Raw genomic sequence first — 17,100 nt, 5'->3', positions numbered from 1 at the left:
AGGCTATATTACAAGAGGTGGATCCTAGTATGAAATTCTGCAGAGGCTTTTGCCTCTGAGATTCTTTTCATAAGGGTCCTAAATTGCTTTACATCTATATATAAAGGGAGCTTTTCCCCTTCAGAAGGGAGTTGTAGCATTTCCCATCCCTTGGTGGAATTTTCCAAAACTAATCTTTCAGTCACTATAAAATTCTGAAAACCTGTCATTACAATATTAATAATTTTGAAAGAGACAGAATGTTGGGGCTACTTGGTGAGCAACATGGGTCTCATTCAAAAATGGAAGTAGATATTTTTTTTCCCACTGGTAAGGGTGTCTTTTATAGCTTTTAATGCACATTGAGGTGTCTCATCAAGGAATATCAGTATTTTCAGGGATGAGTATGGCACCCCTATCATATGTTCATCTGAAGTTCTGTATTCCAAACTGACCATTTAGTTCTTTCCAGTCCAAATTCTAACATTAGACCTTGTTTGGGCAGCATTTACATCCCTTCTAACTTTTGGGTTACAGGATGCAGTACTTTGACACTTTGGAGTGTACTTGACTGACTTAATTTCCTTTTTTGAATCATGCATCATGTCCCTTATATGTATATATAAACACATTGCCATTCTGTGGCAGACATCTTTGATGTTATAATTTCCTTATGGAATTGATCAAATGCTGTAAACTGCATCCTTTTTGGGAAAGCTTGCACAATTTGACTGAGCTTCAACAACTAAACTGTAACTGCCAGTTAACCAAGGAGCGAAAGTGCTGGGTAAGTTACAATACCCCTCCGAAGATGTAGTTATTTCAGTCGGAGTTAGGTGGATCCTAGTATCCCCTTTGGGGAAAGATCCTCTTCAGCATCAATAGCTGCATGGGGGGATAGAATTCTTTTTTAGGAGGTTTCTCCCGTGGTTTGCTGAAATTGGTCCCTGATCCTTCTGGGTTCAGCAGGGCCATTTCAGTGGCAATGCCCACTACATATTTCCCTAGTAAGAATATCACCCCCCCACATAAAGATTCCTCTACTTCCTCTGTGGGGTTAACCTGCAAAGTACTGGGGATTGATGTTACTGGGTTTTGACCCAAACATAAATCTTGTTTTGAGAAGGGTTAAATATCTCCTGAGTTCTGCCAAAAAGATATAATCTCCCCCTTCCTTACCCCTCCTGAACCCTAGGACTCACTGGGACAGCTTGAAACAAGCTGTTTTGTCCTTAAAACTTCCTGTCAGTAGCATACTACAAGTTTGTACATATCTGGCAACCAAGCAAATTTTCCTTGTTTTTTACAACAACTATGCTCACGGCAAGTGGTACGGGCTGTACCCACTGGCAAAAAGCAAACCGAGCAATTTGCCACGGAACACTTAACTGAGGGTCCTGCATAATAGCAGCCTTGTAGTGATATAAAGTAAGTTGCTATTGGTTAATGAGGTTCTCCTCTGTAGTTCCTCATATGGTTTCCATTTTTGTGATAAATTCTATTAGAAATCTATGTTAACTTAAACCCTTTGAGGTTTTAAGTAGTTTTGACAGCCGTATATAGCTGGCTGTATTAGTGCTTTTGCATTGGCTATGAGAAATTTTAATTTTAATTTTCATACTATTCAGACTAATCTTCTATAAACTAATTTGTTTAGTTAGCCCAAGCTACTGTTTTAGGTTAATGCTTCTAGAATAATGTACCTACATTAAACTAAGAATAGAGGATCTCTTAGAGGGTTCACCCTCAACCTGTTCTAGGTCGCTGCCTATTATAGGCAGGCTTATCTAAAACGTTCAAGAATGTAAACCATTTCAGAAAAAGTCTTCAAATCTAGTTTTGTTTTCTGTGGCCAAGACCATCCTTACCTGAAATTCAGCCATTGCTGTTTTTAAGGTTACTGGTAGGAAAATCCCTTAGAAATGGGGTTCCTTCTTAATCGATTAGGATACAGCCTGTTCTGGGGTTTTATCACCTTTAAGGATATAGGCTACATAAGAATTCCACTACTATGCAGCCTTGCCAATAGGCTACCATAATGGTATCAGCCTTTTATTGTAAAAACAGTTATTTTGTTAAGCCTAGGATACTGTATATATCTAATTCTACACTATTTGGACTAAACTACCACTTAGCAGACCAACAATAGGATGTTTCCAAAATTGTTCTTTCTTAGCCTAGTACGTATAGAATATTGCCTAATCCAGATTATTTAGATCATTATTTATGTAAAGGCTATCCTATAAAAAAAAACTTAACTCACATGTTAACTCATAGTTAAGCTAACATTTTTGTCTAACCCAGGTTGTTTATATCTAGCCCTAGGCTATTTGGTCCACTATATATATATAAAACAGTAACTTTCTATAAAGTAAAACTTACTGATATGAAACTTTAAGAGCTAGGCTGTCACCTAGTATAGGTGATTGTCTAACCCAGATTAATTAATTCACCTTTAAGGCTACTACCTCATAGCCCATTTGGTCTACTATATAAGACAGCAACTTACTTATGTGTAACTTTATAGTTAGGCTATCACCTAGTCTACATTAGTGTCTAAGCCAGATATGACAGATTTTTAATCAATTTTTTTTTTCATGGCTAACAACCCTGAGGTCTTAACAATAAGATAATCTTCTTGTGCCAGCTAGAAACCAGTTAAAAACAATCAAAGATTGTAAAGCAAGGAATCTGTGGCATCTGGCAATTTATGTGTATATGAGGTGGAAGCCAGTCACTGACCAGGCATAGAACTTTGTGACATGCTAGACTTTCCCCCAACCCAGGAAAGAGAGAGGGGTGACTAGAGGTGGGAAGTAAACATTAAGACCTCAGGTTTGTTAGCTATGAAAATTACAAATTGATTAAAAATTCGACATTTGTTCATACGCGGAACAAACCCTCGGTCTTAACAATAGGATATACCTATACCTGCATCAGACCAGTTCCAGCATATGACGTGTCTATTCTTCGACCCACCCGTAGGAAAAATAAAAAAATGAAAGAGAGAGAGGGCAGCCAACTTACTCATTCTCTCTTCCACACAATCATCTTAGGTAAGATACAAATTGTCCCACCAGGGGCACTGGGTGAATTACACTTGTCAGGCAGCCACCACTGGACCCAAGGAAAAAGTCCAAAGACCTGTGGGCAACGTCCTTTAGGTAAAAAGAAGTGAACGTGGACTGACATAGCCAAGAACCAGCGCTAAAATTTCTGTGAACAGACAAGTTTTTCTTAAATGCCAGAGAGGAACTTATACCTCTGATGTCATGTGCTCTAGCCTGCACAGATTCAGTGACAGAACTAGCAAGTGAGGAGTAAGCCTGTTTAATCATCTCACATAACCAGAAAGAAATTGTGTTCTTGGACACTTCCCTTCTGGACAGGCCAGTGCCTACCAAAAAGTCTACAGCACCTAGGTCTTAGGTGACGAGTCCTTTTCAGATAACATCGCAGTGCTCTAACAGGGTAAACCAAGAGCTGTTGTGGATCATTATCCACAGTCATTCAGTTAAGGAATGAAAAATGAGGCAAATCTGTCATCATGCACTGAGGGATTCTGGGTCTTGGCCACGAATTCTGGGACAAATTCGAAAAGCACAGACCCCCAATCCCTGGTGTGTTTAATATCATAACTTAGGCCATGATGCTCCCAAACTCTTTCGAAGAAGCCAATAGGCAAACAGGAAAACTGTCTTTAGAGTCAGATCCCTGTCTGATGACCAACAAAGGGGCTCAAATGGAGCTCAAGTGAGACTTCTCAGGACAAGAGAAAGACCCCACGCAGGAGGCTTGAATTCCTCTGGAGAACAGGAATGTTCGAAACTTTTGAACAATAAGGAGACTTCCCAGGATGAAGAGATGTCCATGCTTTTCAGGCGCGACACCAAGTCTAAGGCTGCTCTGTAGCCTCTGATAGCTAAAACAGAAAGACCTTTCTCATCCCTGAGGAAGATAAGAAAATCAGCCATCTACTGAACAGAAGCTCTGAGTGGAGAGAAACCCTGTCGATGACACAAATCACAGTAGACTGCCCATTTCCCCTGGTAAACTGCTGATGAAGATTTCCTGAGATAGTGGGACAGATCCCGCAGCCTTTTGAGAAAAACCTCTCACTCAGAGGAGATACTTGATAAGTCTCCAGCCATGAAGAGACTGGGACTCTACCTGATTGGTGAAACCTTTCCACATGAGGTTGGCAAAGGAGTTGTCACCATGGGTAAATCTCTCTTGGAACCTCTGACAGAAGAGACAGAAGGTCTGGGAACCACTCCACTCGAGGGTACAGAGGTGCCACCATGGTCATCCTTAGATTTCGAGAACTCATTACTCCGTTCAGGAATTGACGGATCAGGCAAAATGGAGGGAAGGCGTATACCTTGAGATTGTCCCAAGGATGCTGTAAGGCATCCTCTTCTAGAGCAAGAGGATCCAGGACCACTGAAACCTCCAGCTTCCTGCTGAAGCAAGTGGTGAATAGGTCTAGCATAGGCCTTCCCCAAACGTAAAAATGCCTGTCCGCCACATCCTGATGCAGAGACCACTCCATGCCCAGGATTTGGTTCCGACGAATCACCTTGTCAGCCACCAAACTCCTCTTACCTGGAATGTACCTGGCTGAGAGCTCCAATGAGTGGTCGATAGCCCTCCAGTGCAACTTGACTGTCATCGAATGGAGCTGACGAGAGTATGCACATTGAAAGCCTAGAATACTAAGACTATGCTTAAGTATACAAGCTATATAAAAGGAAAAAGTCTGTAGCCTTTTATCTCATCCTAAGGACTTTGGTGTCAACTTAGGCTACTGCCTAGGCCCTTAGCCTAACTTTGAACCTTACCATAATTCAGGTTACTACCTAACCCTGGTTATTTTTGTTTGCCCTTAAGGATATATAATCCTAAGTTATGGGCTACAGACAATATCTACCACAGTCTAGCTAATTATCTGAAAGGATCATCTATATTTTAATATTAATAATTGTGGAACATTTCTTTGGATAAAATTTCTAAATAGAATGACAAATTCTTCAAAACAATTTGGGCTTCTACTATAAATAACGATCATGAATTGTGAGAAACACCAACATGTTCTCGCGAAAAAGCTGGTTTACGGCTTTTCATGCACAATTAAATCAATGTTCCACAGTCTAAACTAGAAATCTTTCAACTGGAAATAACAATTTGTCGAAAATTGTATTTTTTCTAACTATACAAACCTGAGGTCCTTTACAATAGGAATGTAACTTGCGGCAGCTGGAACCGGTCGTAAGCTTCGAACAAGGGAGTTCGATAGTTAACTGCTTGTCCGACAGTCCGCGCACCGCGCGACTGGGAGGTGAAGATCCACTCTGCTTTAGGCCCAGGAAAAAACAGAGTGAGGGGTGGCATGAGGTGGGACTATGTGTAAAGGACCTCAGGTTTGTATAGTTAGGAAAAACACAATTTTCGACAAATTGTTATTTGTTCCGATACAAATACAAACCATCGGTCCTTTACAATAGGAAGACTCACTTCTTGGTGGGTGGAATCTGAGTCTTAAGAACAGACTGGTGTTCGTCCAACCTTGGTTCCCTCCCTGGTTGTAAGAGCAGAGGGAGGGATCCTAGCCTCTGCCCAATGATCGGGGTAGGTACCGCAGGATCAATGGTCAGACCTCTGGACCCAAGTAATAAGAGGGAGGCCAGCGTACCTCTTAAAACTAGCAAGCAAGAACTTGTTCCTATTGCAAGAGGCAATATGAAGTCATGGGTTTGTCTCTTGTTGGCTTCCACTTCCCCCCACTTGTCGGGGGAAGTGGTGGATAATCGCTCCTATCCCTATTGAAAGGGATAGGATGGGGCTCGGTCGAGTAGATTACCTGCATCGCCTCCTGTTCCAGCATAGTGACAACCACGTCCCTCTGCCCACAGGTAGAGTGGGAGAAAAAGATGGGGAAGAGAAGCCAGTCACACTCTCATTCACTCATCCATTCATGCAGTCACACACGGATGCGATGTTGTTCTGTCCGCTCGGGTGCTGGCTAAGCTACACAACGTGTTGAGCAGCCCCCATGGGTCCCAAGGAAAAAGTGTCCAAGGACCTGTGGGCTATATCCCGAAGGTAGGAGGTGAAGGTGGTCTGGTTGGACCAGACCCCTGCCTTCAGGACCTGCGCCACGGAGAAGTTCTTGCGGAACGCAAGGGAAGGACCAATACCTCTGACTTCGTGGGCTCTCGGACGAAGGGCATGGATGTCGTCGCTACCATCAGCTTCGTACGCCCTTCTGATCACCTCACACAGCCAGAAAGAAAGAGTGTTCTTGGATACTTCTTTTTGGTCACCCCGGTGCTAACGAAGAGGCGTCAACACTCAGGCCTGAGGTGCCGAGTTCTCTTCAGATAATGCCGTAGCGCCCTCACAGGACAGAGCAGCATCTCATCCGCATCGTTGTCGGTGAAGTCCATTAGGGAGGGGATTGTGAAAGACTCGAACCGGTCGTCAAGAGCGTCACAGATCCCCATCCCCTGGAATGCTTGACGTTGAAGGAAAGACCATGCAGTTCCCCTACTCTCTTCGCTGATGCCAGGGTCAGCAAGAAGAGGGTCTTGAGGGTCAGATCCCTGTCTGACGACTCTCGGAGTGGCTCGAAGGGACTTCGAGTCAACTCCTAAGGACGAGAGTCATGACCCACCCCGGGGGCCTGAGTTCCCTGGGTGGGCAAGACCTTTCGAAGCTCCTCATAAGCAGGGAGATCTCGAACGAATTCGAGATATCTACTCCCCCTCAGTTTCAGGACTAGGACCAGGGCGGCTCTGTATCCTTTGACTGTGGGGACGGAGAGGAGCTTGTCTCAGCGAAGAAACATGAGGAAATCCGCTACCTGCTGAAGAGTGGCTCTAAGAGGAGATAGACCCCGTCTACAACACCAACCACAGAAGACAGCCCACTTTCCCTGGTACACAGCTGCAGAGGACTGTCTGATGTACCCAGCCATCTCTGTTGCTGCTCGGCGAGAAAAGCCTTTCGCTCGCAAGAGATGGTGGATAACAGCCAGCCGTGAAGATGTAGGGACTGGACTGACTGGTGGTACCATTCCATGTGCCAAGGGGGTATATCTCTCGGTGCTTCAACAAGCAGAGCCAGCAGGTCCGGGTACCAAATGGCCTGAGGCCATTTGGGAGTCACCAGGATCATCCGGAGATTTGGGGTGACCGGCACTCCCATGGGTGTTGAAGAGCGTCCTCTGCAGCTGCCCATGGGTCCGGCATGGCCGAGAAGAAAACCTGAAGTTTTCAGTTGTGCCAGGTGGCGAACAGATCCACTACTGGACGCCCCCACAGGTTGAAGAGCCTTTCCGCCACGTCTGGGTGTAGGGACCATTCGGTCCCTATCACCTGATCCCGACGGCTGAGCTTGTCTGCTACTACATTCCTCTTACCTGGAATGTAGCAGGCTGACAGCCCTACCAAGTGGGCCACGGCCCACTCGTGCACCTGCAACGTCAACTGGTGTAAAGGGAGGGACACTAGGCCCCCCTGTTTGTTGACGTATGCCACTACTGTGGTGTTGTCGCACATCAACACCACCGAGTGTCCCACCAAGCGGTCCTGGAACTCTTGGAGAGCGAGGAACACTGCCTTGAGCTCCAGGACGTTGATGTGAGGGTGCTTGTCGTGATGATCCCACACTCCTGAAGCCAGCAACTCCTCCAGGTGTGCGCCCCATCCCTCGGTTGACGTGTCCGAAAACAGCAACATCTCCGGGGGGGGGAGGGGGGGGGGTGCGGAGAGGCACTCCTCTTAAGAGGAGTGGCTGGACGACAGGAACCTCTTAAGAGGTTCCTGTCGTCCAGCCACCAGGCTAGGTCCTGCCTCACCTCCTCCGTGAGGGACACAGGGAAGTAAGGTGGGTCTGTTGCCTGTGACCAACTCTCATTTAGACTCCACTGGAGAGACCGCAGGTGAAGATGCCCGTGAGGGACTAACTTCTTGAGTGACGACAGGTGGCTGATCACGACTTGCCACTGCTGAGCTGACTGTTCTTGCTGAGACAGGAACTGGTAAGCTGCCTCCCTGAATCTGCTGATCCACGAGTCTGCGGGTAAGACTCGCCCTGCTACCGTGTCAATCAGCATATCCAGGTACTTCATCCTCTGCTTGGGCTCGAGATCTGACTTCTCGAAGTTCACCCCGATCCCCAGATTGCGGCAGAACTTCAGAAGTCGATCCCTGTCCTGTAGCAACTGCGAGTGGGAGCTCGCCAGGACCAACCAGTCGTCGAGATACCTCAGAAGACGTATCCCTACCGAGTGGGACCAAGCAGATACCAGAGTGAACACTCGCGTGAACACCTGTGGGACAGTTGAGAGACCGAAGCAAAGTGCCCTGAATTGGTACACCGTCCCGTCGAGGATGAAGCGGAGGTACTTCCTGGAGGATTGATGAACAGGTATCTGGAAATATGCGTTCTTCAATCCACCGAAAGCATTAAGTCGTTCTCCCTGATGGAGTCGAGCACGGAACGTGCCGTCTCCATCGTGAACCGAGACTGGCGAACGAATCGGTTCAGGGGAGAGAGATCTATCACTGGGCACCAGCCCCCTGAAGACTTCTCCACCAGGAAAAGACGGCTGTAGAAGCCCGGTGAATGATCCCTGACGATCTCCACAGCTCCCTTACTCAGCATGGCTTGGACTTCCTGCCGAAGGGTTACGTCCTTTGATGTTCCAGGTATGTAGGTCTGAAGGTGGACTGGGTTGGAGGTGAGGGGTGGCCAAGACTCGAAGGGTAGTAGATACCCCTCCCGAAGGACGTCTACTATCCAGGTCTCCGCTCCGTAGCGCTGCCATGTTGCCCAATGGCTTGCCAGGCACACCCCCACTTCCAGCAGCAGGTGAGGGGGAACGCCGTCCCTAGCGTTTCCCGCCTCTCTTCGACTTCTTCCCCACTCCCCCTCGTGGGAAGGAGGGCTGGGAGGAGGGCTGAGGACGACCGCCCCTGGAAGAAGTCGAAGGCAGAGTCTTTCCTTTGGGCTTCAACGATGCAATCGTCTTGGCCACAGAGGAAGCGCTAACCAAGCTCTTGGGCTTGGCCACAGTCGTTCGAGGCTGCCCAGACGCCTTCGAGACTGCCTGGTGGATAGACGGTCACTGTCATCAGTGCACCGTCGTTCCACCGCAGCGTCCACCATCTCTCCTGGGAAGAGAAAGAGGAACTCCGCACCGGTCCGTTGCGAAGACCCAGTGCCGCATCACGCCCAGCCGCCCTGGTCATTCGGGTGAGGACTGCATCCCTACGCTGAAGTACCAGGTTGGCCCAAAGGTTTGCTGTCTGGTGGGCTAGGTAGGAAATGGCTCTACCTCCAGACTGACACAGCCTCCCGATAGCCGGGTCCCCCTTGGGAGTAATATTTCCCGAGGTGGCCGCGACCTTAGACACTGTGAAGGACCACAGGTCTAACCAGGAGACTGCCTAGAATGCCGCCATGGCGGTGGATTCCATTGCAAGTGCCTCTTACTGCGAGAACCAAAAGTTCTCCGACAGGAACTGCTGCAGAGACAACCCCGGAGTTAGCCTAGCTAGCTCCGGGTTAACCTGTTTGGGCGGCATAGGATCCTCCGAAGGCACGTAGAATCTCCTCTGTCGCAGTAGAGGCGGGGGAAGTAGCTTGGAAGACCTGCCGGACCTTAGCGAACCCTCCTGTCCGGAGACAAGCGAGTCCACCTGGCCCAGCACCGAGTCAGCCAGAGCTGAGCATGGCAGACCCACCGTCGTCTTGGGTTCCTTCTTAGGACCCCAGAATGACTCGAGCCGGGACGTGGGCTCAAAAGGTGGGAGCGGCGATCCTTCCCGAGGTCATTGTGCTGACGAATCAGCGCAATAACCTCTGCAAACGACCTATGGATCTCGGGAGTGACTGCGTCTTGTGGAGTAGGACCGTCAAGTCCCTCCAACAAGAACGCCTCTCAAGACCCTCCTCCTTCAGAAGGAGGAACTTGCGCATACGACCTGGTCGGTCCTAAGACCGTGCCTGGCTTGTAGGGCGTTGTGGTGGGACCGTGAGGAGCGTGCTCCTCACAATCACTCCAGATCGCCTCGTTCTTCCCGGCGTAACCCGAGGAAGTTGAAGGGATCGGAGAGGAAGACCTGATGCTCCCCCCTCACTCACCGGTAGAACCGGAGTGCTTGGGGGGCTGCAGGCGATCGTCAACCAGCGGTGGTGATCGAGCTGCAGGCCTGGTCGCGCGGGTCTCCTGGGGAGAGCGGCTGGACCGAGAACAGCGGCTCCTTGTCCTGTGCGTCAGAGGAGCTTCTGCTGGTCCCCCTACCCGCCCGGTCCCGATGGGAGCGGCGGTCAGGGGACCTGCAGAGACCACTGTCACGGCGGGAGTGGTCCTTGTCCTCACAGAGGGAGCGGTGCCTGTCCTCACGGCGCGTCAAACCACTGCTGCGATCGAGGGGACCTCTTCCTAGCCTCAGCCCGCGGCCGGTATGGGACCGTCGCATCAACCCTGGTCACCTGCGGATCGCTACGAGAGCGATCGCTGGCCTGGCGGGAGTCACCTGAGCGACCCTCGCCAGTCTTCCGCTCCATGCCTTGGTCCTGGCGCCGAGCGAACTCGGAAGCCTGAGCCTTGGCTGTGCGGGTGACCGTACACTCAGTCCCTCTCACGAACGAGAGGCCGAGCCGGAACCTGGTGTAGTGGCAGAACCCCTAGCACCAGGTGAGGAAGTACCGGTGTTAGCCGGCCCTTAGAAGTTCCCAAAGGAGACTTCTTAGGGGGGGAGGAGGCAGCCTTCTTCTTCCTCGGCTTGGAAGCCTTGGAAATCGAAGGGGAAGAGGCGGCAGCAGGCAACGACGAAGACGACGACGAAGACGACGACTACACCTTCCTCCTCTTCCTCTTCTTCTTCGTCAGCTTCCTCAGGACAGACGTTAGGTCCTCCATACAGGATGGAGCCGGGGCTATTGCCAAAGCAACACGGCCCGGCTGCACCTGCCCGGAAGGACCCGCGACTGGGGCAGCAACACCACGGGCAGGAACGACGTCGGCAGGGGCTGGTCCAGGCACGGCAGGCACGACAGGAACAGCAGGCGCGGCAGGCACGGCAGGAACGTCAGGTACAGCAGGAGGCGGAACAGCGGTCAGCGACATCCTGGGTACAGGTGTTAGGTCCAGGGGCGAACTCTTGGGGCACCGAAAGTCAGGGGCTGAGGCGAGAGCGGTGAACCCTGGCGACGGTGGCACGACCCTCCTCAGGAAACCAGCAATCGGGGCCTGCACCGCAGCTGAGGGTGTTACCGTAGTCACATGCTGGGTGTACACCAGGTGAGGAGGGGCGGCATAGCCCGGGGTCGAGACAGTGGTGGTGGTGGTGGTCACCGGTCCATGAGTGACCGGAGCAGCACCTGCCAGGTGATGCAACAGCCCCCGAACGGTCTGTGTACCCTGGAGGCCCAGCGAGAACCATACCTGGCCGAGGTCGTTGCCCGCAGCAGGAGCACCTGAGGAGGCAAAGGTCGGGTTAGTAGGAGAGGTTCCCCCCTCATCCGGGGGGGGGGGGACAAGCACCACCACGAATGAACGGAAGACCCCAAGTACAGTTGAATGTCGGGGTACCTCGTCCCCTCCTCTATGCTCGATGGATCGGGCGAAGAGAAGGAATGAGAAACCCCCCCCGAAGGGGAAGGAGCCATACACGGGAGCTGAGATGGCGGCAGGAAGGAAGACGACGTGTCTGTGACCAAGGGAGTTGCTAGAGAACCTTCTGAGGACTCCCTGGCAGGCTTATGTCGCTTCCTTCTACCCTCATATAGCACCCACTGCTCCTCTGACCAAGATATACATAAATCACAGGGCTCGGCGCGAGAGCATTCGCGCCCTCGGCACCGAGCACACAATTCATGAGGATCCACTTCTGGGGAGGAGCGGAAAACCCCACACTTACGGCCCTCCACACCAGGGCAAACTCTGCGGCTGATGGGGGGGCGTGGGGACGTCTCCAGCTCACAGGAATCCATATCACAATTAACAATAAAATACAAAAGCACACGTACTTACAGTATTTTAACACACACACAAAGCAAACCAAGTTTGAGAAGACACAAAGCATATGACGAAAGGCGGACAGAGAGAAGTGGAGAACACGTCTGTCAACCAGCACGGCCGAAAGCAAAGTGGATCTTCACCTCCAAGTCGCGCGGTGCGCGGACAAGCAGTTAGCTACCGAACTCCCTTGTTCGTAGCTTACGACCAGTTCCAGCTGCTACAAGTTACATTCCTATTGTAAAGGACCGATAGTTTGTATTCGTATCGGAACAACTTAAAATTATGCACTTAGCTCCTGACATATTATGAGAATCTATGAGTCATGGTAATGTGGAAAAATATTAAGATTCACTTTCCCTCAACATTTATAACAATAATATGCCACAAAATCAGCCCTAATCATGAAATATCCATGTTAATGAGTTACATCTCTTGAATAAACAAAAGTACTTTTAATACATTACAAAGGTCAGTTACAAACTTATTAAATCACTCTAACCAATATAACAGTATAAACAATAAGCTGAAAACAAAACTTCAATTGTAAAGGTGATGAGCATATAAAGAAAACAAGTCTTCAAGATAATCCATGACACATATTTAATGAATTAAAACCAGTAACTGTCTAATTTATTAGCTGTGAGTCAGCCTATACATGCCCATTGGGTATTCCACCTTCAATCTATTAGTCTACTGATAACCATGTATTTAAACTGATAATATATCCTTCTTGCTCTATGTATTCTGGTACATTGTTCTCAAGTAAAATAAGAGGGTTAGTATTTATGTATCAATCAATCCTTTTATCAACCTTTAACAAATCACTGTTGTACAATATTTTTTCATTTCAAGGCTTATTAAATTGGAACACTTACCCAAGGCTACAACAAGCCACTGCTCCAAAATCCACAAAATAAAAGCATCAATAGGAGGTAGAATGCCCAGTAACCATAAGATCGAACACGAAGCAAAAACAAAATGGAAAAATACATCAAGCACCCACAGCCACGTAACAGATGGAAAGAAACTGAAAAAGAAATTTATTCCGATAAATTTTTTGTCATTGTGCCAAATCTCAATACTAAGAAAATTTCTGTTTGGAGTATGCCCTTAGTCATTATCATACTAATTTAAAAAGTTCTTTACAGGTTGAAATTTTACAAATGATTTTGTAATGCTGAAGCATAATTGTTTTGATTACGTGATGATACTTGTAAATAGAATTGTGTTAAACTTCAGTTTGCAAATAACAGTGTAGGAAGTACCATTTATTTTCATCAATACACTGGAAGACAGCTTAAAAAAAAACTATATTGCATGCGTATCACACAATACACTGAAACCTAGTAAACCTTCTATCAATGAACACAATAACTGATTAAAATGTATAGTATAATGTAGTGGTTCTCAACCTTTTTATTATCAAACCCCCAGGTGGTCCTTCCTTCCACGTACCCTTTGCATCTATAAGTAAAATTCCTTCCCAGACTTAAAGGGGAAAAAAAAAAAAGAGAAGGGGTGCTTTTATTCTCTGGGAATGAATTAGTTAGATATTTAACATTGCTTCTTAGCTACTAGATCTTGAATGCTTGGTTGAATGCCAGAGGGTGCACAGCATATACTAGTAAACTTAGGATCCAAAAGAGTCCAATTAGAGTATTAGACTAAAGAAACTAATGTTATAAGGTGATACTTTAGCATTTTTTTTTTATACTTCTGAATAATTAGTGCTTCACTCTTGTTAAGAGAATAACGAATATAGTAATTAGAAAGTATTAAATTTTTCCCTAGGGCTCACGACCCCCCTGGAAATTGCTGATACCCCCTTCCTGTTGAGAACCACTGCTTTAAGGTATATGTACTGTATACTCAATACTTGTTGGCCAAAATTCTCAGCTCTCACATATATACAGGCAGTCCCCAAGTTACGTACGTCAGGTTCGGGTTACATCGTTCCGGACTTACGGGGCTTGCTTCATTGTACTGTTAAAACCACAATTTTTCAGTGCTGTTACCTGTTTTACGGCACTAACGCGGACTTATGGTGCTTAAAGCACTGTAACAACACTGTAAGTGCTATTTATTCCCATTATAATGATAATGATTCGGGTTAAGGTGATTTTCGGCTTACAGCGTCCTGCCATTAACAGAACCCCCGCCGTAACCTGGGGACTGCCTGCACGTACATAAAACATTTTCTTCTTTCTTTTGTTTCAAAATTCTGCGTCAGAACCAACAAGAACTAGCTGCTATGTACTGTATCTCACTGGTTTTGGTTTAAGCAGAATTCTGGAGAACAGAGGTCTGTTAGAATGCAATTTCATCTTTCTGAACCAAAATTTTCAGCCATAAGAGAGCAAAGTTTAGCACGAAACCATTCTTTTATGGTCCAGGATTTTACAATAGTACTAGCTTTAGAATCAATAATTTAGGTCAAATGCCAAACACTGGGACCTATGAGGTCATTCAGAGCTGAAATGGTAACCGACGGTAAGGTTTGAAAGGTGTAACAGGAGGAAAACCTAACTTTTCCACTATGAAACAAGTATACAGTATATATAATTAAAAACTATATGAAAGTTTCTTGCAAGTATTCAACAGGTTAGAGTCATTTTTACTTTGTATTTAATTTTGAATAGTACAATTTTTCTATTTCTGTTCTCTTATAAACTTTATTATCTTTTGTAATCTTAAACATTCATTTGCATTTTCAATTATTTTTTTATCTTTTCATTTGTTTTATCCATTTTCTTAAGATTAAACAAGACTTACTTTTATTAAACGTTCAATGATTTTTATGTTTTTGTAAACTAACTACACCAACATAATCAAAATGCATGTGCACTTCATTCTGATGAAAAACTATGACAAGTCATAAATATTCCAAAACAGCAAACCCAAAGTAGATGAGAATGGAGAAACAATATCAGTGATGTTGAGTTGATAACTTGGTATTGTGGAAAGCCTTATCATCTTTTAACTCCTATTTCACTTTTTACATTTAATATTTACAACAGCATGTCTTGCTGTGCAACCAAGAGTCAAGGCACTAGTAGAGGTAAAAGGCTTTTAATTCACCTGAAACTATAACTTGATTAACAACTTTATCTGAACTCTCAGTAAAGAACATGTTAGCATATCAAATGATCCCAACATATAGATGGTTTTTATCATATGTAGTTAGGAATTATTAGTCAAGTATATCTTAGTTTTACCAGACCACTGAACTGATTAACAGCTCTCCCAAGGCTGGCCCGAAGGATTAGATATTTTCACGTGGCTAGGAACCAATTGGTCACCTAGCAACGGGCCCTACGGCTTCTTGTGGGATCCAAACCCCATTATATCAAGAAATGAATTTCTATCACCAGAAATAAATTCCTCTGTTTCTGCGTTGGTCGAGCCGAGAATCGAAATTCGGACCACCGGAATGGTAGCCCAGTGCAAAAACTACTCATCCAATGAGGAACATTGGAATTATTAGTATTGGACTAGACTGTTTTGTTCAATTTCTAATAAAAATAATTATGAAATGGTAGATAGTATAGTTTTGGTGGTAAAGAGAGATCAGTTTTAAGTAATATGTATAAAAGCAATCATCACAAGGAGAGTCACTCAATGGATACACTCACTCATTTGAATCTTTGCAATAAATAATTTATTAACACACACACACACACACACACGAGCAAAATCATTACCTCATCCAAAAAGAATAGTGCTTACCTTGAAAGAGTATGTACTACTATGCAAACACTCATATGAAGAGGACGAGAAAGTCCGGCCAAGTCCCATGGGAGAGGGTGGAAAGAAGCAGGCTCTGGTGGGGCACCTCCTATCAAAGGCCACAAACCAACACTTGCCGTGACAATGCCCAAAACAGTGAAAGCAAGTGATGCTCCCCAAGGCTGTTGTTGAATTATATTAAATGGAATAATATTGATATTCATGTTACCTATTAACTAAGTAATGATTAGCAAGGTAATACCATTGCTGGATTAACAGAGTCAGAATCAGTCATAAACATACCAATTTTGACTCAGATCTTAATTTTCAAATCTTTATGGGAGGAGGTATTTTAGATTTTAACCAGGAAAAATATCTTCCTTATTTTCTTTTCCGACATTTTCACAGTTTGTCTTTAATATCTCTTTACTAATAACTTTTCATAAAAAATTTGCTGATATTTTCAATCTGAAATTTTGTGTGCAACCTCTCTAATTTAAAACCAACATTCAATAAATAAGAATATCAGCAAGTAGCTAGATGATTTGTATTAGCAGTGGTGAAATGTCTATGTGGTGTGTCCTTTCACTATATATAGGAAATTAGAATAATTTAAAAAACATTTGACTCATTTATTGGAATTTTCATCAATAAAAAGTGCAGATATATACTACAAATTTAGGAAGTCAGCAATCATACTGGGACTCTTGTATAGTTCACCTCAGACTGTGAAATTTTTCTGTACTATGGGAAATATAATCATCCAATTTTGTTTCCTACTGATAACATGTTTGGACTTTTGCAAATGAATTAATTTAAAATTTTTTTACATTCAGCTTGCCCATCTCTTCAATCTTTACGGACCTACAACTTACTCATAACTGACGGTCAAAGGGCCACACTCATTAACTATCATTCTCAGCTTGTTCTCCTCCAAATAACTTAATTGCTCCTAATTTGCCATCGTTTTCCATGGCCCTTGGTCTATAATCCTATCCCTTATCCTTTATTTTTTCCTTTAGGGCTGAGATAGGTAAAATAATAAATAAGCTCACCTTGTCAACCTTTCCATAAATATGTGAACTGTATAAAAGTCTATCTCTTATCATTTAGCAGTTTATTAACAGTTACATAAAATTGCAAGATGACCAAATACTATCCCTGAGGTCTACTATCTTGCAAAACTCATATGCAGTAGATTTTGTTAGAAAACAGTCTCAATTAACTTTGAGCTTACATTTCAAAAAAAAAAGGAAAGAGAAAACAAAGTGTGATTAAGAAATACATGTACAATCCAAACTGCTTTTAATGTCAAATATTCAGTGACCAATTAAGTTGTTTTTTACAACATACACTAACTCAGC

General features: G+C 45.4%; 1 protein-coding gene across 1 annotated transcript in view; it reads right to left on the bottom strand.

The window, feature by feature from the left end:
* LOC135225383 (pecanex-like protein 4) overlaps window positions 1-17,100 on the bottom strand; it is a gene marked incomplete at its 5' end in the record, with an annotated part of 124,711 nt that overhangs the window by 64,803 nt on the left and 42,808 nt on the right. Inside the window, 2 exons of the mRNA XM_064264716.1 lie at window positions 12,886-13,037; window positions 15,737-15,918. Coding sequence (XP_064120786.1) covers window positions 12,886-13,037; window positions 15,737-15,918 — 334 coding nt within the window. The remainder of the gene's footprint in view (window positions 1-12,885; window positions 13,038-15,736; window positions 15,919-17,100) is intronic.

Source organism: Macrobrachium nipponense, chromosome 13, assembly GCF_015104395.2.
Source record: "Macrobrachium nipponense isolate FS-2020 chromosome 13, ASM1510439v2, whole genome shotgun sequence".
In the NCBI taxonomy this organism is placed as follows: Eukaryota; Metazoa; Arthropoda; class Malacostraca; order Decapoda; family Palaemonidae; genus Macrobrachium; species Macrobrachium nipponense.
The sequence above is the reverse complement of the archived record's forward strand: the minus strand, read 5'-3'. Positions and strand labels throughout refer to the sequence as shown.